The sequence below is a fragment of the Python bivittatus genome, unplaced genomic scaffold (assembly GCF_059951505.1).
Source record: "Python bivittatus isolate LINGU-HERP-01145 unplaced genomic scaffold, Pbiv_v1 ctg000750_np1212, whole genome shotgun sequence".
Lineage (NCBI taxonomy): Eukaryota > Metazoa > Chordata > Lepidosauria > Squamata > Pythonidae > Python > Python bivittatus.
The window spans coordinates 552,771-576,135 of NW_028277102.1; the positions used below are offsets into that span (position 1 = coordinate 552,771).

The window sequence follows — 23,365 nt, forward strand, 5'->3', positions numbered from 1 at the left end:
ACAGTAAATGGTGTCTCAACCCCAGACCGCACTAGACAATACACATAGCCAGCTGAGCTATCTAGGCATTCAGGGAGAAGATCCTAAAATATCTTTCCTCCCAACAAAGGCAAAAGAAATAAATAACCATTCATGGCCTTTTCTGGACTTTGAAGAAGCAGGATAGGAAGAGTATTGACACTTTCGAGCCTTGGTATTGGAGAAGACTCCCAAGAAAAGCATAGACAGCCAAGAAAACAAGCCAATCAATGAATCAATCAATCATGGACTTTTCAGAACATCCATAATCTGCTGCAGAGTTACTTTGCTCCTCCAGAAGGCCAGTTCTCCTAAGACAAAATCTCTGTCTCATGAGCATCAGGAAGAAAGAGAAAATGCTGTGAATCCTTCAGAGCCCTCTGTGGGACATAGCAGAATGAAGGGGAAGTGGGCTGGAACAGAAAGACACTTGAGCTCTTTGAACAGAAGGGAAAATTTTGCAGAGCGGAAATCGAGCTGGGTGGTGCCCACCACAACAGAAGAGCTGTGGGCTCACACCTGGTGAAGGTTTTGCTCCAGTGGGCCTGAGAGCCACCTTGCCCACAACAGCCGCTCCTCAAGGAAAAGCTTAGACAAGAAAAGGGCCCAGATATCTCTTCCACCCAGCTTGAAAGCTCAGGAGTAAGACAAATGTAGAATGAGATGGGAAACAGTAGAAGATAGGAAATCATAGATTCAGCTGGCCAAACAAGAATTCCAGTCTCCTAGTCAATTAACAAAGTACACAAACATGAGAGCACAAATGAGGTTTTGAGAAGAGCTACCAGAAAATGCTAATGTTAATTCTCAACATTAAAAAAACTAAGATCATGGCATCTGGACCCATCAAGGAAATCAACCCTGACTGCTCATTGGAAGGATTGATAATGAAGCTCAAGCTCGGATACTTTGGTCACCTAATGCGAAGAGAAGACTCTTTGGAAAAGACCCTGATGCTGGGAAAGATGGAAGGCAAAAGGAGAAGGGGACGGCAGAGGTTGAGATGGTTAGATAGCATCACTGAAGCAATGAGCATGAAACTGAGCAAACTCAGGGAGGCAGTGAAGGACAGGAAGGCCTGGCGTGACATGGTTCATGGGGTCACGAAAAGTCGGACACGACTTAACGACTGAACAACAACAACCAGAAAATGCTAAAGCTTAAGGGAGTCGCAAAGGTCTTCCAGATGACTAGTCTTTCTGTTCTTCAACCTTCCTGAACATAATTTAAACAGGCTGGGTTGACTAATTTCCAATCTATGTGGACATCAGGACACTAGGAACATGGGCATGTTTATTATACTGTGTGTTTGTGAATCTATACACTCAGCAGAGAACTGCCAGGTCCAGTCCATCAGTGCCTGCCCTTTCTGGCCAATAGCTGAGCTAAGAGAACTGTGGGCCTCCCAGTGTGTGCCTTTGTGTTTGTCATGGTAGCAAATCTCTGTTGTCTTCCAAACTCCTAATGCTAGCATGCCACCAGTTCTGCATTTGTGTTTCTAATCTTGTCTGCATACTGCTATAAAGAAGTACCAGAAACTGCAAGGCAGGGTGGGACAAGAATCTCTTCCAAGAAAACCAAGGTGCAAGACAGTGGTGCACTGCCACTTTCACTGCCTTGAAACAGCCTATTTCCTATCCATAGATGCATGCCAGTGGCATAGGGATATATCAAAATTGCCTACAAGTGCAAACGCTGATTGTGACTTCAAGGGCTCAATGAGGAGGACTCATCTCATCCTAGTATCTAGACCAAGGTTTCTCAACTTTAGCAACTTGAAGATGTGTGGACTTCAACTCCCAGAATTCCCCAGCCAACATGGCTGGCTGGGAATTCTGGGAGTTGAAGTTCACACGTCTTCAAGTTGCCAAGGTTGAGAAACACTGACCTAGACTGTGCCTTTGTTCAGCCACATTACTGTGAGCAGAAAAGTACACTAGCATAAGTTGTATTACCCTAATGAACAATGAATAATCTGGATCAGTAGTGAAGCTTCCCAGACAGCAGCACCACCCAGTAGGAAAAGCCACCACCAATCATCCTCCTTAAACTGTGGTGGGGCAGACTTGGGCAAGTATGGACAGTTCCCTAGGACAGAGGCTTTGGTTCATCTTTCAAGGTGCCTGAGTGACAGATAATCTATCACTCAAGCCATTTCTGGACATGGATCTATCAGTCTTTTGAAAAACAAAATATTGCCTGGCTGGGAGATCAGGAAAGAGGAGGAGAGGGCAGGATGAAGCAGGAAGGAGCTGACACCAAGCATCAAGACAGCTCTCTCCTGCTTCATCCCAGGCTCATCCTCCATCCCACTGATCTATCATCCAGGTTCGTTTTGGCCACATTTTCCTTTCCAGTATCGTCAGACCTCTGAGATGCACTACAAGGGGAAACCAGAGCTATCAGGCCTATAGCACCTGAAAATGGCCAATGGGAGTTGGGCAGATCTGAGCTTCTGTCACCATTTCTATCAACGTTGTCAGTGAAGCATCTTCCAATGTTTCTAAGAAAAGACTGTGTTGAGAGAAGAGGAAAATCATTATGTAAATTTGAACAGCTAAGGATGAATGTAGTTGGCCTCTACGGTGGGCTTAGATGTCCTCTAAAAACAACTAGCAGGGCATCTCTGTACCTTCATGAGTGGGATGTGAAGATGAGCCTATAGTGTTTTTTGATCACACAGGGTTCCTGGTCATGCAAATCATAGCATTCCCATTCCGTTGAATGCCATTAGTTGAAAAAGAGACTGGGCTGGGCATCTTCTTCTCCCCTGTGCCCTCTGAATATTCAAACACCTGAACAAAGCTTCTAAGGAAGATGTTTCTCACCAACTAGTGGTTATAATGGCAGAAGCTGCAAGCATGGAGCTCCTGAGTTCTCCTTCCATCTTTCTAAAGTGGAAGTTCATTACAGTCTTCTTTGGCTTTTTTTCCCCAGAAAGCAGAACTGAAGCAACCATTTGCAATGTAAGATTTGAGACGTCATGCACTGTATGGGTAAAGCATGATGCCATTCAAGAGAGAATACACAGAGGACTTGGCCACGGATTGTGAATCTCCATACATCATATGGTTACTCAAATGTATATCCTTCAGAGTTTAATGAAGTTTACTTCCAAGCAAATGAACGCAAGTGCCTTTGGTTGGCTGTTCCAGCAGATGCAACTTTTTAGTCAAATGAAAAGTTGCATCAGAGGAAACTCTCGCTTCTGTTTCTTTCCAGAAAAAAAAAAAAAGGGAAATCATGACCTTCACCGTATCTATCACCTTCATTGTTCTTTTACAGAACTGAAAACCAAGCCGGAGAAGCCATGTGAGATTTATGAACCGATTAGATCCGTCTTGCCCCAACGTAATATCCACCAGAGGTCTTGACCTCTACGTTTATCAGCCCAAAAAACTATAATGGAATGCTGGGGGACACTGAGAATTGCAATTCCACATATCTAGAAAGCAGAATGCTTGGGAAGGCAGCTGTATAAGGTGTTTTAATGTAGAATATAAGCAAAGATGACTATATGGAGTCAGTTAAAGCATTTATAGTGTCTTTTCTCCTAAATATAGAGACACAAAGCAGTTCAGAGCAAGCAGTGAAAATACAGTAAACATACGTGCTCTAGAAAAACATGATTCTTTATTTGGTAAACATATTTACAGCCACCCACCCACAGAATAAATACAAGGAAGCAATTCTGGAAGCTGATACAGAGAACGTGATTAAGAGACATAAATTCAGCCCAGTTGCTTTTACAAAAGCCTCTGCAAATGACTTTTAATTTGTGCTAAAATGTACAGTAATGCAACCTCTACTGGTGCGTTACCTGCCTTTTGGGGCTGGCCCTAACCTTGGGCAGGGTGAAGAAACTTCCTTGGGCAACAGCACTGGGGTCAAGGAAGAATAGCAAATCATCGGCTATTGAAATGAGCATTTTGCTATCTGTGCTACTCAAAACAGGGAGAAACACAGGGAGAAACAAGGAGATTTTCTGTTTCGTGAGTGAAAATAGCTTTTCACAGTGATACAGAGTGCCTGATACGGAGTCAGTCCAGCACACTGGAAAAGCTGAATGATCCTTTCCATTCGAGGCAGGGAAACAGTTTTGCCCATTCAGAGGCATTCCCGAAGGGGTTTGGGATTATTTTTTTCACACAGTAACATTGTGTGTCCTACTTTACAGAGAACTGTTCTCCCTTTCAGGGACTTAGGAGTTTGTTTTAGCGGCTAAGCACTAATATATGATTTTTTACAGTGACGTGGGGATCCCAAAATCAAATAACAATGTTTAAAGTCCCCCAAACCCATGGAATTTCAACTCGGAAATCTTGTGTGATCTTGCCTAAGACTGCTAAAAACCCACTTGTTCTTGCCTGAAACCTTAAGGGAGTTTGGGGTTTTAGTGATTTTTTAAAATGCATTTCATAGTGAGGCAGCTTAGCCTAACGTTCCTCCACACTGACATTCTTGTCTGCTTCAGTTGCTACTTACTGGCAGTTTGAGTCCCGTGGGCACTGTCTGGCTTTCTAAAAAAATTAAATTAAAAAAAAAATTATTTCAGAGTAAAGAGCCCAGGACATCTTGGGGGCATCTGAGGGGAGTGTCAAAATATGCAAGATGGTAATTGTGACACATCTTACAGATTTTTGAGACCCTCGCGCTGTGTCCATAGACACCCACTTGCAATCCTGGGTTTACTCAACTGTCCACCAGGCCACTTTAAGGGTACAGATCAGCAGGCCCCCGTCTTCCTCACAATATTAAAATGTATTATTTTTCTATTTAAATGATCACAATTGTTTCTGAATTTGCATATATGGGCTAGAGGGTTGGCCAGATTGTATTCCCCTCCTCTCCAGTATCTTTCACACTTCCTTTTTTTCTTTTCAACGATATAGGAAGATGGGCATACCTCATTTTATTGTGCTGTGCTTCATTGCACTTCGCAGATATTGCATTTATCAAACAGCATCGCCGGCTACAGAGAAATCTTTCACAAAAGGAAGAGTCAGTCGATGTGGCAAACTTCACTGTTGTCTTATGTTAAGCAATTTTTTTAATTAGGGTACGTACATTATTTCCTTAGACATAATGCTACTGCACTCTTCATAGATTACAATATAATGTAAATATAACTTTTACGTGCACTGGGAAACCAAACAATTTGTGTGACTTGCTTTATTGCGGTATTCACTCTATCGCAGTGGTCTGGAACCAAACCCTCAATATCTCCAAGGTATGCCTGAATCCATCTGAATAAGGGAAGTAAGAGGGATTAAGCCCATGAGCACCAAACAAGAAAAGAGGAAACTGGGAATGGAAACATTCTTTTATGAGACAGAGGACTTCTGAGATCACTTCCTGTTTGTCCTCTTTGCAACTTGAGGGCTTCTTTTGGATCTATTGAGGATCTAGAAAAAAAAGAAGGAAGAGATTAAAAAAAAAAAAAAGCAAAGCTGAATGTTGATCCTTAATGTCAGGCTTTTCAGCAGCAAATCTTTTCCAAGCAGGGTTCTCAGAGTTTTCTTTAGCTAGGTTTATGAAAATGAAAGGGATGGGGTAACAAGAATTCCACCCACTGAGCTGTTCCCTATTTAAAACCAATTTATCCACAAGTAGATTAGGGCATAGATTTTCTGATTTTTAAGAATTCCTTGGAAGGGAATAGCCAGATTTGCAGAGTAGGCAGGTTCTCTGGGCTTTGGGAGATCAATAACAAGGTATCGATCAGGTTTTCCCAAAGAACCTGACTACTTAAGTATGTACTTTTTTTTCTTTCTTTTCTATGACCCAGTAAGATAGTAAGTTGGGTCCCTTCACTGATAATGGGAAAGTGGGCAGCTGACTGTTTACCAATAGAAGAGAATATCTGTAGCTCAGGGTTGAATTGTGGAGTCCTTGGGGTTCTCTGAGCTTGGTTGTTTTCTTGCAGACATTTCGTTACCCATCTAGGTAACATCTAGGTAACTTCTAGCACTGAAGATGTTACCTAGATGGGTAACACAATGTCTGCAAGAAAACAACCAAGCTTGGAGAACCCCAAGGACTCCACTGCTGACTGTTTACATAACAGTCTCCAGTGTCTAGGAATCAAAACCTTATAATTATAAGTCAAAACAGGAGGAGCAATCTCAAAATAGCCCTAATAGTGAAGATGGAGTATGCTCAGTGGCCCTGGAAAGCTGAAGAACTGCTGGAAATGGAAGGTGGAAAACTGGGGAGGAAGTGAAATGGAGTGAAGGATTCTGGAGAAGGCCATAGTGGACCCCTGGCTAGAAGACTGAATAGAAGCATTGACAGTGCAATATTTGGTAACAGTTCTTCTTCTGGCAATGTTGAGTTGATAGCTTTCGCTGAGCAAGTGCACTGAGATAATGTTCCTCAGTCAGAAGGCTTCACTTTAAGGAAGGCCTGAAATGCAGGCTGATCCATATTAGAAGCATAAGAATAATATTGTGGAGAAATATTTGTAGTGTCTAAAACGTCTCTTCCTGAGGGTTATGCTAAGTAGCCAGAAATCTCTTGGATTTGACCTCTTGCCATAAGCCAGAAGTGAATAATATAAACCCATGGCTGGACTGGGGGGAAAGGGCAATGCTTAGGGTTCTTGGCAAATAGGACAAAGAGAACCATGCATTAAGGCACTGTCGTTGCATTCAACATACACCAAGGCAAACTGAGATTGCAGATCGGTTTTGAGCACAGCGGCTGTGCCGGGTCCTGAAGTGACATGGCCTTCGGAGTCATATGGCAGTAACCGATGATTATTCTTGTTCCTATGCTGTCTTCAGAAGTGGAGATGTGCGGTTCCTGATCAACCAGAGTGACTGCATGGAGTCTACAAACACACTGAGGTTTTTGTGAGCCAATATTCATTTTTAAAAATAGGCCTTCATCCCTGACATCAACAGAACCTGGATTTTGTATCATGTGCCTGATCTGCTCCAGGACTGGAAGTTGATGGTTCTGCTTTCCAAGTAATCATGATGAAAAACAATATTGGAAAGCCTCCTACAGTCCTGCAAAGTGGAGTGTCATGAAGTAGAGAAACCTGTTAGGAACCTGATGGCTGGAGGCCACGCCAAAAATAAAAATAAAAGAAGAGCAGACCAGAATCTTAAAGATGGAAAGAGGAAGGAGAGTTTATTAAGAATGTTAGGTGCCAACCACCTAAATTTGCTGAATGGTTTGGAAGACATGCTTCTGACCGAATAAGAGCATGAATAGAGCCTCCCACTACCATTAATTAAAGCCACCCAATTTTCATACTGTGGCTGCTTTTAAAGCCACATTAACTTTAATGAGCTGACTGCAGAAAGCAGCAGCGTCTTTTCTTCTGGCTCAAGTGGAAGTTGCAAAAAAGCTGCGTTAATGAGCAGCAGAGAGCTGCTGCTCTTGCCAATGGTCCACAGCACGTCCTCTGCATCCTTTTTCAAAATCTGCCCAGGTATATTTCACACGCTCAAAGACACCGACACACTCCATGCATTTCAACCTGATGGGTTTATATTCTTAGGAATGGAAGGGGACCTATGCTTAGGGGTGTGTGGGGTCGATGGGCAAATGAGGAAAAGCACATTGAGACTTTCTGTAAATGTTTGTATCTGACATCAGGATGCAGAGCTGGAGTTTTTGTCACAGTCACATCACTGTGGCTTGTACAAGATATCTATGTTCGATGCTGCTGAACTAAACCCCTGGCTATGGAAGTTGTAGTTCAGCAATCTCCAGATACTCCTACGCTCCTCACATCTTCTTTGCAACCTGGCCTGATTGAGCCTGCTGTAACCCTCTTTTTATGAATGGTTAGTTTTACTGTTGCAGTTTTGTTCAATCTGTTTATAGCTCAAGATACTTCCGCATAGACGGTTTGCACCGTTCCAAAATTAGCTCCATATTACTATTTTCCGCAAGTGAGCGGATTCATTTCTGACTTAGTGGCATCTAAGACTGCAAAAACATCCCCCAAGTCCTAGAATTAGCTCCATACTACTGTGTTCAGCAAGTGAGCCGATTTATTTCTGGCTCAGTTGCATCTAAAATTGCAAAAAGTCCCCCAGTTCCATTTGCTATGTTAAAACTCTGTGCAGCAGACCTTATAAGCAGCTCTTTCTCCTTTGGTTAGAACTCTGCCCTCATCCAACTGCCTGATACAATATTCTGCTCATAGGTCCTTAAAGGGGAAAGATGGCTTCTGAGCTTCACAGGTCCTCCTCCACCGCAACAGATTTTTATCTGTGTGTGTGTGTGTGTCTGTATGTGTGTGTCTACTACTACAAAATCCACTTCATCCTGCTGATTCCACTGTACAATCCAGCCCGAATTATTCTGTGAAGGGGCATAAACTGGTTTGGGAGTTCTTTGGGCTGCAGGCCAACTTCCTCAGATCAACCATCTCTTCTTCAGGGGCAAAGGGTTGGGCTGTTTCTTTCATTTTACCTGTCCCATGGATCGAAGGACTCACAATTTATTTCCCCCCTTCTCCTTCCCTCTGTCTACTGTGGCAAATGCAATCATATTACAGCTACTGAAAATTGCTTTGCTCTGCTTTCACCATCAGAGCTCACGATAGACTTTCAAAGGCAACAAGGGAACGATGGTTGGGCGGCTTCAGAAATTCCACTGTTTTATGATCTCAAAGAGAATTTTTATAAATTAATGTATTGTTGGTACAGGATGCCAGAGAAATTATGTAGAATGCATAAAGGCACTTCAAATGTATGTTGAAAATGTGAACAACATGAAGGGACATTTTATCATGCTTGGTGGACGTGTCAAAAAACTAAAAAAAAATTGGGTTTAAATGCATACTTTCATAGAGAGGATTTTAAAAATTAATATTCAATTGCAGTTAGAACTTTTCCTTTTAGGATTAATGGATAAACAGTTAGAAAAAAGCCATGGAAGATTATTTCAGTATATGAGTACTGTGGCAAGATTATTGTAAGCACAGAGGTGGAAAGATTCAACACTACCCGCTATGGAGGAATGGTTGGTGAAATTGACAAATCTTGCTGAGATGGCAAAACTTCTTTGATTAGAGAAAAGACATTATCTACATTTATTGGTGACTGGAAACCTCTTATGGACTTTTTGTGTAAAAATGAAAAAAATGAACTTGTGATTTATGGCTTTGATGATTAGACAGGATAGATTATAGAAAGAAGAGAGTCAATTGTATTATAACCGCTGTGAAGAATATCAGAAGCCACTTCTTTGTATCTTTTTTCTTCTGTTTCTATTTTCCTTCGACTTTTTTTCCTTTTCTTGCACTTTTTGCTCTGTCTTTGATTTCTTCTCTGTTTTCTTTTCTCTCTCACTTCATATTCGTTTTATTCGTTTGTATCTTCTTTCTTAGAAGTTTCGATAAAAATCATATATAAAAAAAAGAAATTCCACTGTTTTAGAGCAAGCGCTCAGATTTTACTTTTATTTGTTTATTGCAAACTGCCAGACAGAGGCATACATAGCTTCTGGAAATGTGAAGGTAGCGCTATTTTTTTTTAACATGGAACAGAGTGGGAACAACAGGATTTTTGCTCCATTAGGACTTCCAGTAACTGGAATACAGCACTGATCAATTGGCTTTTTTTTTCTTTTTTCTTTTTTTTTGGCACTCTCCTAGGATTGGCTCAGGAACCAGGCTAGTGTAGTGGTGAAGGCCCCAGGCTAGAAACTGGGAGACCCTGAGTTCTATTTCTGCCTTAGGCACAAAGCCAGCTGAGTGACCTTGGGCCAGTCCCTCTCTCAGCCCTAGCAAGAAGGAAGGGCAAACTATTTCTGAAAATCTTGCCAAGAAAACTACAGGGACTTGTAGGAGTCCAGAGTGACTTGAAGGCATGCATGCATGCATGCATGCATGCATGCATAAATGAATGAATGAATGAATGAATAAATAAGAAAGATTAACTCATGGCACTCCATGCTGTTTGAAAAACCCTCTGAAAAAATTTGGAGCTCTTCATCTACTTTATTCAAACATTTCAGACTCACTCTTCAAGCCACCCCTGTCTTTTGGGGGATAGAACACAAGCTTTGTATCTCAGAAATCCCTGCTTTATTTTCTGGTCACTATGAAAAAAAAAAACTCAAATTAACTGGGCTGAGGAAAATCCCCTCAGCCCCTTACTTTGCCAGTAAAAAAAAAATCACACAGCTATAGGTGGAGAAAAACTCAAAAAGAGACATGCCCACCCTTTAAGAAACAGCATGATGAGCATTTGAGCATGCTCAGTGCATGCAGAAGCCATATTTGAATGTCATTGGGAAAAGAAAAACAAAGATCAGAGTGTGATGGAATGACTGCCAGACTTTGGAACACCGAAGTGGAAGTTGGACTATTAGAGAAAAGATTATTTAGTCTAGGGAGGGAGGAGTGTGCAAAAGAAATCCAGAGTAACTCTGCCTTCATTGTGCTAGGTATAAGTTGATCTGGAGACTTGCTCTGGTAGGCTTTCAAGAGTCTGCGGAGTCCTTGGGGTTCTCTGAGCTTGGTTCTTTTCTTGCAAACGTTTCATTACCCAGCTAGGTAACATCTTCAGTGCTAGAACGGGATGGGGTTTGCTCTCTGTTTATATACTGTGGCATGCCGTGCTGGTGTTGGTGGGGGTGGGGTTTGGTTTTGTTCCTCTGGTAGTTCCTTGATTGGGGTATTGTTCGCTGCTTGATTGTGTGCCTGGTGGTAATCTCTGCTTATCTGGGTGATGATTGCTGGTGAGGAGATGTTCTGGTCCTTTGTTTTCTTTTCTATTGTCTCTTTCGAATAGTGTGTCGATGTTGTTTATCTCTATGTGCCTGTTGAAGGCTGCCTTGTCTGAATACCAAGCTTCCAAGAATTCCCTCACATGTTTGGATTTAGCTTGGTCTAAGATGCTGACAGTTTCCCAGTTGAAAAGATGGTTATGTTTGTCCATGTGTGGTGAGATTAAGGAGTTTTCATCGTGTCTTCTGACTGCTCGTTGGTGTTCATGGATGCGCTCTGCCAGCCTTCTGCCTGTCTGTTTCAAGAGTCTGTTACATTACCTTGCTAGCAATAAAATTCATTCTAGAAATCCAGGTAGTTCGGTAGCCTTACAGGACTGGACCAAGGGCAAAGAATGTGTCTGTGGTTTGTGGTTTGGTGCTTTGCAGATTGTTGGTTAGTTTATGACAACAATCGGGCAAAAACAGAAAAGGAATGAATTCAAGAATCTCTCCTTTGGAACATCAAACCATGAAACCGATGAAGTGGACTGAGATCCAGGGAAGTTTATCTGATAATAAATTTGTTTGACTTGAGTGCAAAAATAAAATATTTTCTTTTTTCCTTTGAAGAGAATTGCTGCAACAATTACCATTGCTCTTTCCCCTTGCAAACTTTTGACAATCGTTTTTTTTCCCCCCTCCCTGGTGGGTGCTTATAGTGGGGAGAGACAGGCGGGCCAACAACGGCATAAACTGATGAGAAAGCGGCCAATCAGAGGTGTCTGCACAGCGTGGTCAAAAAAGTCAAGATGGCGGGTGTGATGGTTCCACCTGTTTTTTATGTGTGCTGCACACATCCTTGCAGCCAACAGATCCAACATTCTGCCTAGTGTCACGGTGTGGAGAAGATTTGTTTCTTTCATTTCTGAATGCCTCTTTACTTAATTTACCATAATGTAATCAGTGCAAGAATGGAAACTTAGCTATCATTCAAAACAGGCACTTTTCTAAATTTTGTAGTAGAGTTTACCAGTTCAAAGTACATTTCCTTCCAAAGTACCCACACCCACCCACACCCACGCCCCTAGCATGTATTATATTAAGAAAAACTTTGCGAAACCTTGGTCTATATTTAGCAAAATGCACAGAGATGAACACCAAAACGTAAGCACAAAAAAAAAAACAATCAAAAAATGTGAACTTTTACAAATAAATCCCGTAACTGACAAACTAGACATATTCCCCAAAATGAAAAACTTCAAAAAAAAAAAAAAACCCCTTAAAACTAAACCCCGAATGTAAACAGATTCACAAAAATAAGAAACACATTTTAAAAATGGACTCTCTCTAATGTTGGATTTGAATTCTGGTAGCATAGCCGTCCCGCACTTGGCGTGCTCCAGCTCCATGGGGGACTGGAACACCCCTGCTGGCTGGGAATTCTGGCACGTGCAGGGCCAACACATCTGGAACGCTTGCTTTTCAGACGAGAGATGCAGAATTGCCCCCACTGCTGCAGAAGCTCTTGCTTGTTTCTTGATTTGTCAAGTGGGTTCTGTTCCCCTCGAAAATGAAAGCACACTTACTTGTCTTCTCGTAATAGAAACGTGTCGCCAGAACAAGGCTGATCATCCCAAAGGCACAAAGGATGCCACGCAGGAGAAGCCAAACCAGCACCAAGGAGTTTTCTAAGGAAGGAGCTTTAGGCACTGCAGAAAACCAAAGAGAGAATCCGTCAAGAGGGACCCAAACGCTGCTGGACGAAACCGAGGGGTTTTTTTTCAGACCTCCCTTTCTGGTTTGCAACCTTCGGGTGGCCCCTTCAGGGTCTTTCAAAAAGAGAAAGGGGGTCCCAAAAAGAAAACGCACGGCTTTGTATAACCTTGTGATCAATTAGAATCATAAATAAATAAATAGGTGTGTGCGTACTGTATTTGTATACTGTGTTTATTATTCTAATGTGTAATTTGCATTATTTAGCATGATAATGCATTAGAATGTTCTGCAAAGCTGTAAACATTTGTATTGTTTTATCATAATATCAATAAACTATAATAAATTGTATGATAATTATATATAATGTATTTTATATATGCGCACACACACACACACACTACATTATAATAAATTGGAAAATAGGAGGCAGGAATATTAAGTATGTTTGCTGCCTTGAGTTGACCAAATATAAAGAGGGGATAAAAATACAATAATTATAATTAATTATATAGAGGGAAATAAACAACTTCAAAGTCCCTAGTCTTTTAAAGATTTTTTTAAAAAACTTTAAGCTTAATGTGGTTTTTAAGGGAAAGGTAGAAAGAGCTGATGCAAAAACTATAGGGGGATTTGTTTCAGGGTGCCTGGGAACGGAGTTGGCAGATTTCTGACGGGTAGAAGAAATGACGAAAAAGCAAAATTTGGGAAGTGTAGTGCGGTTTGATGCCGGGCAGGCCACTGTGTACTGGGTTTTGCTCTTCAACCATTTACTGACAAATGTATGAATGTTAGAAAGAAAGCTTATTCAGATTTTTAAGGCTATATAGAAACCTGAAAAAAAGATATAGCTGCTTTAATGAGAAAGGTGCTGTGCTCACCACATTCGGGAGCGCTTCTGCTGAATCATTTTCAAAATGTACAGTCTTAAAATCATACTTTTGCTGCTCCCACCGACCCTTGATGGAAAATTATAGGGGATAATTTCCAGTTTTGTTTGCATGCTCCCAGTCTATCTGATCAGAGCAAGTATAAAGGCCACTCAATTCAGCTAGCAAAAAAAAAAAAAAAAAGCTTGATGATTATTTATTAAACATCAGCATCAAAACCAGTTCACTGGCAAAACCAGGGAGAGACAGACATGAACAGGGAAGAGATAAAATGGGCAAATGACATGATACCAAAATGTAATATAAATGTAATCAGTAAATACATGAAAATCTAAATTAGCTATATACCTATTGCTGTATATCAAAAGGCACAGAATTTTCCTGAGCCACTGGAAACCATACTGTGAGTAATTAGCATGGACAATCCCAAAGGGAACAATTTGATTATTCCAGCCTCAACCCTTTTATGTACATAATGGCAGCAGAACACCTGGAAAGGACACCAGGCGATCTTTCTGCACCATTTGGAAACAATTTGGTGGACAGGGATGATGTATCCAACAGCCCTGAGCTAAAATAGAACACAATCAGGCTGAAAGTGCTTGATACGTAGAAGGCAAACGCAATGCTTGCCGTGATATATAAACATTTTCATCTAATAATATTTTCAACCCAACCTGGAGATTAAAGCAGAGGAGAAACAGCAAGGAGGAAAAAAATATATATTCCCACCCTATTGATAACTTTGTGGTTCATGTGGGTGCCATGCAAGGTAATCAAACCTTCATCTTTCAATGGAAGAAATCTGTTTACCTGGTTGGGGTTGTACTTTAATGACTTGAAGCTCCGTCCCATTCCCAAACGTGTCAAGAAGTCCAGGGATGTTCACCACGCATTGATAGACTCCTGAGTCATAATGCTTCAAATCTCGTATCTCTATATCGGCTCTTTTCTTCAGTATGAAATCCAGGTCTGTGGTAAGCTTCACTCTGCCCCTAAACTCCCCAGTGGTGTTTTGGATCTCCACCTTTTGATCTTTAAGCCACCAATAGCTGCCAACCTTGGGTTTGGATTTGAAGTCGAAGGAACAATTTAAGATAATGGAGCCACCTTCAACGCCTTGAGCAGACCTGGGCTGAAAGACCACGAGATCCTGGGTGCAGGACACTGTAAGAATAATAATACAAGTACTGTGAAATAAAAGTTATCTTCAGGTGGCCATCCAGCATTGTGCAACAAATATACATCGATTCGATCTTTATTAAATTGATTTCCTGTCTTTCATTCAGGAGCTCCAGGTAGTATGCACAGCATCTCTGCCTCCTGTTTTTCCTTACAACAAAAATCCTACGAAATAGATTAAGCAGAGAAAGAATAAGAGGGAAAGATACCATCCCCCTGCTGAGGCAGCTGCCAAAAAAGCCAATGGAGTCTCAAGATCAAGGGGAGTGATAGTACCGCTCTACACCACACTGGTGAGGCCATATTGGGCATACTGCGTCCAGTTCTGGTCCCCACAATACAAAAAAGATGCTGAGGCCCTAGAAAAAGTACAGAGAAGAGCAACTACGATGGTAAGGGTCTGGAGGCTAAATGCTATGAAGAACAGCTGAAGGAACTAGATATGTTTAGCTTAACAAAGAGAAGACTGAGGGGAGACATGACAGCATTCTTCCAATACTTGAAGGGCTGCCACAGGGAAGATGGTGTCAATTTATTCTCCATAGCCCCAGAGGGTAGGACAAGAAGCAGTGGATGGAAGCTGGTCAGAGGGAGAACCAACCTGGAAATAAGGAGGAATTTCCTGACAGTGAGAACTACTAAGCAGTGGAACAGCTCCATCTCTTTTGTATGTGCATGCAATATCACAACACTTGTGCAACAGCAGCAGAGCTTGTGTCACAACACTGGGTTGTCATTTGTCTCCCCCACCCCCAACTGCTTCCTGTATTGATGCCTCTGCAAAATGCATTCCAAGGCATTCGGAGGTCCAAAGATGAGCTCATGTGAATCTAAGGCCATTTCTGCGGGAAGAAGCTTAGGATATTGAATGTATTATGTAATGTATTTTATTTTAAGAATAAATACATTATTCATAATAAAATTAAACTTTATTAACAACACTGAGAATCTTAAACCAATATGGTACAACCAGCTGGCCTATCCAAATAATATTTGTTACTATATTGTTGAACTATACGTTCAGCAGTTAAGTGTTATTTTACTAACTGTTGAACATTATTCCTAAAATTTGGAATTTCTCTATTGAGGAAGAACTTTGGATCTATTATACCTAGACTGCTGCGAAGAGTTATGTGTCCTTGGAAGGGCTGTTGTACACCAGATACGCGAGGCTGACTTGACCAAAATTGAATTGTATTATCTTCTAAATATATAGGACTGTTTGCTGGTTTTTATTTCATTTTTTCTTATTGTATTTCAGGTTTCTTTTGTTGTATTAAAGCACTACATTCAATTTTTTTTAAAATGATACCAAATCTCACTCACTCCTCCATCTAGCTGTTTCTCAATCTTGGACCTGAGTGAGGAAGTATTTCAACCAACTTCTCTATTCCATACACAGAGGAAATTCTCTTGAAATACTCCAAAAAAAAAAACGTCATGTATGATGTGCTGTTCCTGCTGTAAAATGTTGCCCCAGCAACTGGAGATATTGGCATGGCCAGCTAGAAATCATTCATTTATATTTGTTTCTTATTTGGTGTGACCAGGAAGGTCCACGTTCTAGCAACTTCTGATGGAACAATACAGCTGGAACTGCCCTTGAAATGGGTTTGGATATTTTAATCACTCTAAAAGAGGACTTGCTTTTCAGACTTGCACCTGCACCTTTTTGGACGGTCTTCTTCGTCGCACACCACAGGGGACTAATTTGGGAGCGCGCTAGGTAAAATGTCTGGAGTGAACTAGCATCTTCCAAAACTCCTGTGGCAGCCCAATGCAATGGCTTTTCTATTGGCAACTCCTTCCATCTAGTTCAGTGTTGTCCAAACTTGGCCACTTTAAGATGAGTGGACTTCAACTCCCAGAATTCCCCAGCCAGCATGGCTGGCTGGGGAATTCTGGGAGTTGAAGTCCACTCATCTTAAAGTGGCCAAGTTTGGACAACACTGATCTAATTGATGGCATGGCCAACCATCTTTGAAAGTGATATATGACTTGGTCCTGAATGTGTTACCTCTTGACATTTAATAGATGCTGTGCTTTTAACAGCAAGAACAAAGTTATTTATTTGTTCAATTATAAGTCATTAAACATCATTGCATAGCTGAAGCCCCTGTAGGAACAATGGCTCCAATACAAGAATGTATAAACCATAATATCAGTTTTGGATGGTGTACAGTGTTAATCTTAAGAACATTCCTTCAAAGTTTCTGGGATAAACAAAGCAACATTGTCAAAGATATACTGATTTTGATCTTAAAGTAAATAGCCAGAATTATAGTCAGGTCAAAACTGCAAGGCCATAGAATCCATTAAGCAGGAAGAAAATGTAGCTTTGGGGACTGTATAAATAAATCATCCCACCACGTAATGATAATTTCTTGAACAGGCAATTAATTAGCAGATTGTAGGGACACCCATCCATATATATAGAAGACCTTTTAAATAAAATGAGAGCTGCAAAAGCCGTAAGGAGGACTGTTTTCAATCAGTCCTCCTTACAGATTTCAATTATAAAAGCAACATTTCGTAACATGGGTTTCTTTTCATCAAAGTGTAGATACAGTGGTCAAAATGAAAAATGAGTATCTTCTCATGTTCCTATATTTTGGCTTTAGGCAGACAAAACAGCATTACTCACAGATGTAGATTAGGGAAATGAATAACTGTGACAACGAGGGGGGAGCTAAACATAGGAGTCCCCAAAAGCTGAGAACATCTGCAAGACGGCAAAAATAATGTTGCAATGTAACCCCCATCCCATTTGGATGAGGGTGTGTATGGGTGATGAGGCGTATACAAAAAGGGCAGGGCTTAGCTTACAATGCCAGTCCTGTCATCTTGCAGATTTTGACCTCCCCTGCAGATGCAACTGGACCTTGGCTTTTCATTTTATTTTATTTTATTTTATTTTATTTTATTTTATTTTAATTTAATTTAATTTAATTTAATTTAATTTAATTTAATTTAATTTATTTAATTTATTTATTTTTATTTTATTTTTTATTTTATTTTATTTTATTTATTTTATTTATTTTATTTATTTATTTTTATTTATTTTTATTTTATGTTATTTTTTTTAATTTTAATTTTATTTTATTTTATTTTATTTTATTTTATTTATTTTTATTTTATTTATTTTTATTTTATTTTATTTTATTTTATTTTATTTATTATTTTATTTATTTAATTTTAATTTTAATTTTATTTATTTATTTATTTATTTATTATTTTATTTTATCTTTATTTTATTTATTTTATTTTATTATTAAGACTTGCATAGTCACCCATCTTACACGCCATAACCCTGAGTTTACAAACAGCAATAAAAACAAAAAAAGAAAAAAAAAATATCACAAAAACTCCCATTGTCCCCAATCACAACACATCCCTACAGGTCTACAAACCATTTTACTGGGCTCCAATCGCACTCTACCCCAAGGCTTGTGGGGAAGAGCCAGCTCTTCAAGGCTTTCCAGAAGGCAAGGAGGGTGAGGTCCTGCCAGATCTCATGAGGAGGGTGTTCCAAAAGGCAGGGACCGCTACTGAGAAGACACCTAGGTCCCACCAGATGTAAGGGAAGGGACCTGGAGCACATCCACTCTATATGACGTGGTGGAACAGATTGATACCCTCAGGGAGAAGTGGTCCTACAAAGAACCTGGCCCTGTGTCATTCAGGACTTTGAAGTGATAACAAGCCCCTTGAATTGCACCCAATAAGAAATCTGAATATTGGATATCATGGGAAGGAAAGTGGAATTCAGGAACTGGGTAGAATGGCACGGTTGTATTGGTGAGCAACCATACTTTGTGGTGTAACCTTCTGTTGCAAACCCTACTGGTCCTCTTGAAAAGCTTTACCCAGTCTGGAGCCTGCCCCAAGAGTTTCATTTCAATCCGCTTTATTCCTAACCAGTATGGTCCTGGTTGGGTATGATGAGGATTGACATTCTGCACATCTGGACCGGTCCACAGATTCGAAAAGGCTGCAGTCCTAACTGACTCTATGCCTGGCCAAATATTTACACATCTCGCCGCCATGTTTTCCCCTCTTGTTTAAGGTAAATCAAAAATATATTACTGACATCCGTTTACATGTTCCAGTTGCCCGTTTGCAATGAGTCTTTCTTCTGTTAACAAACCTGTCTCGCTGGGAGCCATAAAGCCATAAACAGCGAAGAATTTCATGGCACCTTTTAGACTAAGAGATTAATTGTGGTGTTAGCTTCTGCCCACAGACCAGAGTGTCACACGCAAGAGAGTTTACAATTGCAGAGGCCATGGCTATAAAAGTATTTGTTGGTTGTTAGAAAATAATTGAGCCAAGCAATAAATAGGCAGTATTTTAACAAGGCCATTATTCCTGAGACATAATAATAGACAACTGTAAGTTCTAAGTCTGTACAAATTCTGCATTTTATTTTTAATCACTCTGATTTCTTTTTCCCTGATACTGGGCACCAGTCTCTCTTAATGCCCAGAAAAAATTTGGGGAAAAATTGATTTTATATATTTATTAAATGCTGTTGGTTAGCTTGCCCTGATCCTGAGGACCTCAGGGCGATGCACCACAAATCACAAACAGCTGATAAAACCCCCAAAGAACATTCCTATTTATTTATTTATTTTATTTATTTAAATATATTAGCCACCCAACTCCAATGGACTCCAATAACAATGGGCCCCCACTCTCAACAAAGGCCAAAGGAATAGCGTGGTCTTCACCTGCTGGTGAAAATGCAAGAAGGGATGGGAGTGAAGATACATCCAGGGGAAAAATGTCCCTGAGGGTGGGTGTCCTGTCACCTGGTCCCCACACCCCTGTACTTCTTGAGGGGGCAGATTCTCAACAGGCTGTCTAGATCTGTGTTTTTCAACAAGCTGGCTGGGGAATTCTGGGAGTTGAAGTCCACACATCTTCAAGTTGGCAAGGTTGAAAAACACTGGTCTAGATTATTGGAATGGACCAAGAGATTCACTTTTGGCAAGGCTATACAGCCCTATACATGCTGTTGTTGAACCACACAGGGCTTTGAAGATAATATTCAGCTCTTTGAATTGGCCCTGGAAGCTTAGAGGGACCAAGACAGTTAACGTTAATCAGTGTTACTCTTTGCTGACAGCTTTGTCTCACCAGCAGTTGACTGCTGTATTTTGTACTAGCTACAGCTTCTGAGTCCTCTCTCCGTTATCAAAAACATTTCTTTTGGGGCTGAGGGACAAACAACTGGAAAAAATCTCATGGAATTTTGTTTTTATGGATGATAACTGCAGGGAGGCTTTTATATGCTCCAAGATGGAAAGACTCGATATTACCTATGATGGAAGAATGGATGGTGAAGTTGATGGAACTAGCTGAGATGGCAAAACTGACTTTGACTAGAGAAAAGATATTGACTAATTTTAACACTAACTGGAAGCCCCTTTTGGACTTTCTGCGGAAAACAGAAAGAAATGAAATTATGATGTATGGATTTGATGATTAGTAAAATTAATAGGTTATAGAAAAATGGATGTTAAGTTGTAATATTAGAGTAAGCGTTTAATGTATGTTTTACTTATATCTGCTGTAAAAGAAGTCGGAAGTCATTCCTTTTTTGTATTTCTGTTTCTTTTCTTTCTTTTTCTGCACTTCTGCTTTCCTTCCTTCTCTTTACACTTTCTTTTCTTCTATTCTTTCCCTCAATTATTAGTTCTTGTTACTTTATTTCTGTTTTTAAAATTTAATAAAGTTATTATAAAAAAAGTCCACTCTCCATTGAGTGTCCCATCAGATTGTGATCAGAGCCTGAGATACTGTCACTAGAGCATCTGGGTCCAGAGGGGTGGAGTTGGTCCACCAGCCAAAGCTGGGCAAAGCCCCCCCAACAGAAACCCCAAGGCCAGAGGGATCCCCAAGTTGTGAACCAGTTCCTCTTGGAAAGAGTCATATTTATTGTATATTTAAGCTGTATGAGGCAATTTTGTGCACATAAAATAGGAATTGATCAAAAGTTGGTCAACAGCCCTGGGGAACTACAGGTAGTCCTCGCTTAATGACCACAATTGGGACACACAACTTTGTTGCTAAATGATGCAGTCAATAAGAGAGGCATCATGTGACCACAACTGATCTATGACCTCACTTCCGCCATGGTAGTTAAGCGAATCACCACAGTCATTAAGTGAGACATCACGCTACCATGACTTGAGATTTTACTGCTGGCTTCTCTGTTGACTCTGCTTGTCAGAAGCTGGCTTTGAAGCACGCAAATGGCAATCACATGACTGTTGGACACTGCGACGGTCATAAATGTGAAGTACCCAAATTGCAATCACGTGACCTCAGGGACAGTGCAATGGTGATAAATGCAAGGACTGATCATAAAGTTACTTTTTCAGCACCATCATAACTTTGAACAGTCACTAAACAGGGCAGTCACTAAGCAAGGCCTACCTGCACTAGGGTTTCTAGGAGCCCTGGGCAAAGTTCCTCTCTCCCCCACCCAGAGGAGAGCAGCTGGCAGGACCTAATGTGCCCAAACCCACTGCTTTTATGGGTCATCTTTGCTGCATAGCAGATAACTTTATACAATGGAAAGAATGCACAGAGACAGGAACACTAAAGTTAGGAGTATAACTTTTATAAGGACCTATTCTGGACGCTGCTGCTTATGGGAAAGGAAAATAAAGATAAGCTTTATTTAGGATATAAAAGGCAGATAGGAAAGTTGACTCACTTCAGCCAGTCGCCAGCAGAGAGCCTGTGGCCTGCTCTCTTCCATTACGGAGGGAGAGCAAATCAGGCAAATATCTGAACAGTGCAGAAGGGTTGAGAGAGGAAAGGTCTCAGGATATCCTGCCTGACCAGCAGGAGGCAGGCTACACAGAGGTGGTCACAGGGGATGGGTCAAAAAAGTCAAGTTGGCAGCCACAACCAAACAATCAAAGCCTTACCCGTTTTTATAGACATCACAGACACTTTAAAAATGTCTATGGAAGAAAATCTTTGAATATTCTCTGATCTCCTTTTGGCTTCTCACTAGTTTATTAATTTACTCTCTCAGCTTACCTACCCAAAGCCTAACCAAACAATTCCTTTTGTTTGTAATGCATGGATGTCTTTTCCATCATTTAATTTTCAGTCATCTGTGAGTCAATCAATTATTATTTTTTTATTTAATGTATATCTCACGTTTTTACTCAGACAGGTACTGAAGGAACAAGCATTGATCAAAATACAAGGTACAACCATTAAAAGCCTAAAATTATACAGTGGTGCTAACATTCACTTAACCTGTCATTTTTGTAACTGTTCTAGCTACATCTTTTTTTTTTAAGTGCTTTAAAATGTAATTTAAACATAAATCTGAATGAAAATTGAATGAAAATTTCATTTCAACTTAAACCTCTTAAATTCAACGGCTACAACGATATCCCATGGATTAGAAAAGAAACCGATCAAATCAGCAAGCATAAGCATAATAGACAAAAACTAAGCCTAGTTTACTTACTTACTAGTTTACTTAATAATTTTCCCCTTTTGGCCATTAAAAATAGAGGTGAGATGGTAACCTTGGAAGAAGTTTTTAGGATCGTATTGCAAAGTTTGGGAGATCTTGAGTGGCCCTGGAGCCTCAATGCCCAGCCCAGCAGCTTTTGACAACTTTTTTATTTATTTAACTGATTGATTTCTATAGGCGCCCATCTCACTTTTACATGACTTTAGGCAGCTTACAGTAAAACAGATAAAATACATAAAATACACAATATAAAAAACAAATAAAAATAAAACACTTAGCAGCCGGGCATATTCTACCCAATCATCCATGCAACCAGGAGACAGGCTCTCACCCAACTCTAACGTGGGGTTCTCCGGAATGGCCATACTGACTGGGAATTTTGGGGGTGGGGGGTGGCAGCTGTAACCCCAACTCATCTGCAAGGCGCCGGCCAGGATTTGGCCCGACAGATTCCAGTTGCTGACCTAAAGAATGTAAAGGAGCTTCGACTGAGTTAGACTCTAGCTCCATTTATCCAGGATTGCCTCCATCATGTGGCAGCAGTTATCCAGAATTTCAAATAGGAACGCGCTCACCTTTACCTGCAGAAAGTAGGGAATAAACCTAGAAAAGTATGCACCCAAAGAATTTATCCAGTATTCCTTCCCAAATCAGCCTGCCATCCTAAGGTAGCTCTATGAGTTTTATTCTCTCACGTTCCCACCTTTCATGGTCCAACTCCCCACCTACCACTCATCCCAGACCAAACCATGTGATCTGGACCACAGCCTGGCCCAGTGAGAGACCAAAACACCGGCATCACAAAAGCATGAGACTGAGCCAAGGCTTCAGTTGCAAATTTTCAACATCGGCAAGGCGTGCAAATTTACCTGCCACCATGATGGAAGAAAATTCCCTTCAGGTCTCCAAAAAGTCCAAGCTGAAGTACAACCCAAACCCTTCGATCAAATCCCTCCAACCCTAGAATTGTGGACTCTGAACTGAATCATTTTTAAAGAACTCCCATGTGTTTAACAGCAGAAGGAAAGCTGGTGGAGAATCTGGTCTCCTCAGTTGGAAAAGTTGTTGGATTCTCATCAGGGGAGCAACTGATAGATGCAAGAGAAGGATCTGCTTAGACAAGAGCTGACAGCTGGATAATCCTAGTTCTCCAAACTACCCTTCTTTGATTCTCTCCCCAACCCCACTGAAAGGATATGGGGAAGGTGCAAGAGGAACTGTGCACCCCCAAGTTACCTGTAATTAGAACAAGCATCACACTGAGCAGTTTTCTGCACAGGAGGCCCATCTGCAGAAAGGTACTGAGATAACGGCAGAGGTTAGCAGGAAAATCCATGGTAGAGAACATGCTCTGGTCAGGCTTGGTGAAGGATAGCCA

The 23,365-nt window shown here is 40.7% G+C and overlaps 1 protein-coding gene across 1 annotated transcript; it reads right to left on the reverse strand.

The window, feature by feature from the left end:
* Positions 1 to 12,088: 12,088 nt before the first annotated feature.
* Positions 12,089 to 22,352, reverse strand: NCR3 (natural cytotoxicity triggering receptor 3). Its single transcript, XM_088128579.1, has 3 exons — positions 22,319 to 22,352; positions 14,112 to 14,465; positions 12,089 to 12,524 (listed from the first exon to the last, which is right to left on the reverse strand). Exons 1-3 carry the CDS (start codon positions 22,350 to 22,352, stop codon positions 12,178 to 12,180), a joined length of 735 nt encoding a protein of 244 aa, XP_087984705.1. The 3' UTR covers positions 12,089 to 12,177.
* Between the last annotated feature and the right edge of the window lie 1,013 nt (positions 22,353 to 23,365).

Excerpts from the sequence above, each read along its gene's own strand:
- NCR3 (XM_088128579.1), bottom strand. The coding sequence starts at position 22,352 with ATGGCCATTCCGGAGAACCCCACGTTAGAGTTGG. Across the intron at positions 14,466-22,318 it reads GAACCCCACGTTAGAGTTGG|TGTCCTGCACCCAGGATCTC; the intron begins GTGAGAGCCTGT and ends TTATTCTTACAG. Across the intron at positions 12,525-14,111 it reads TAAAGTACAACCCCAACCAG|ACCCTGAAGGGGCCACCCGA; the intron begins GTAAACAGATTT and ends TCTTTTTGAAAG.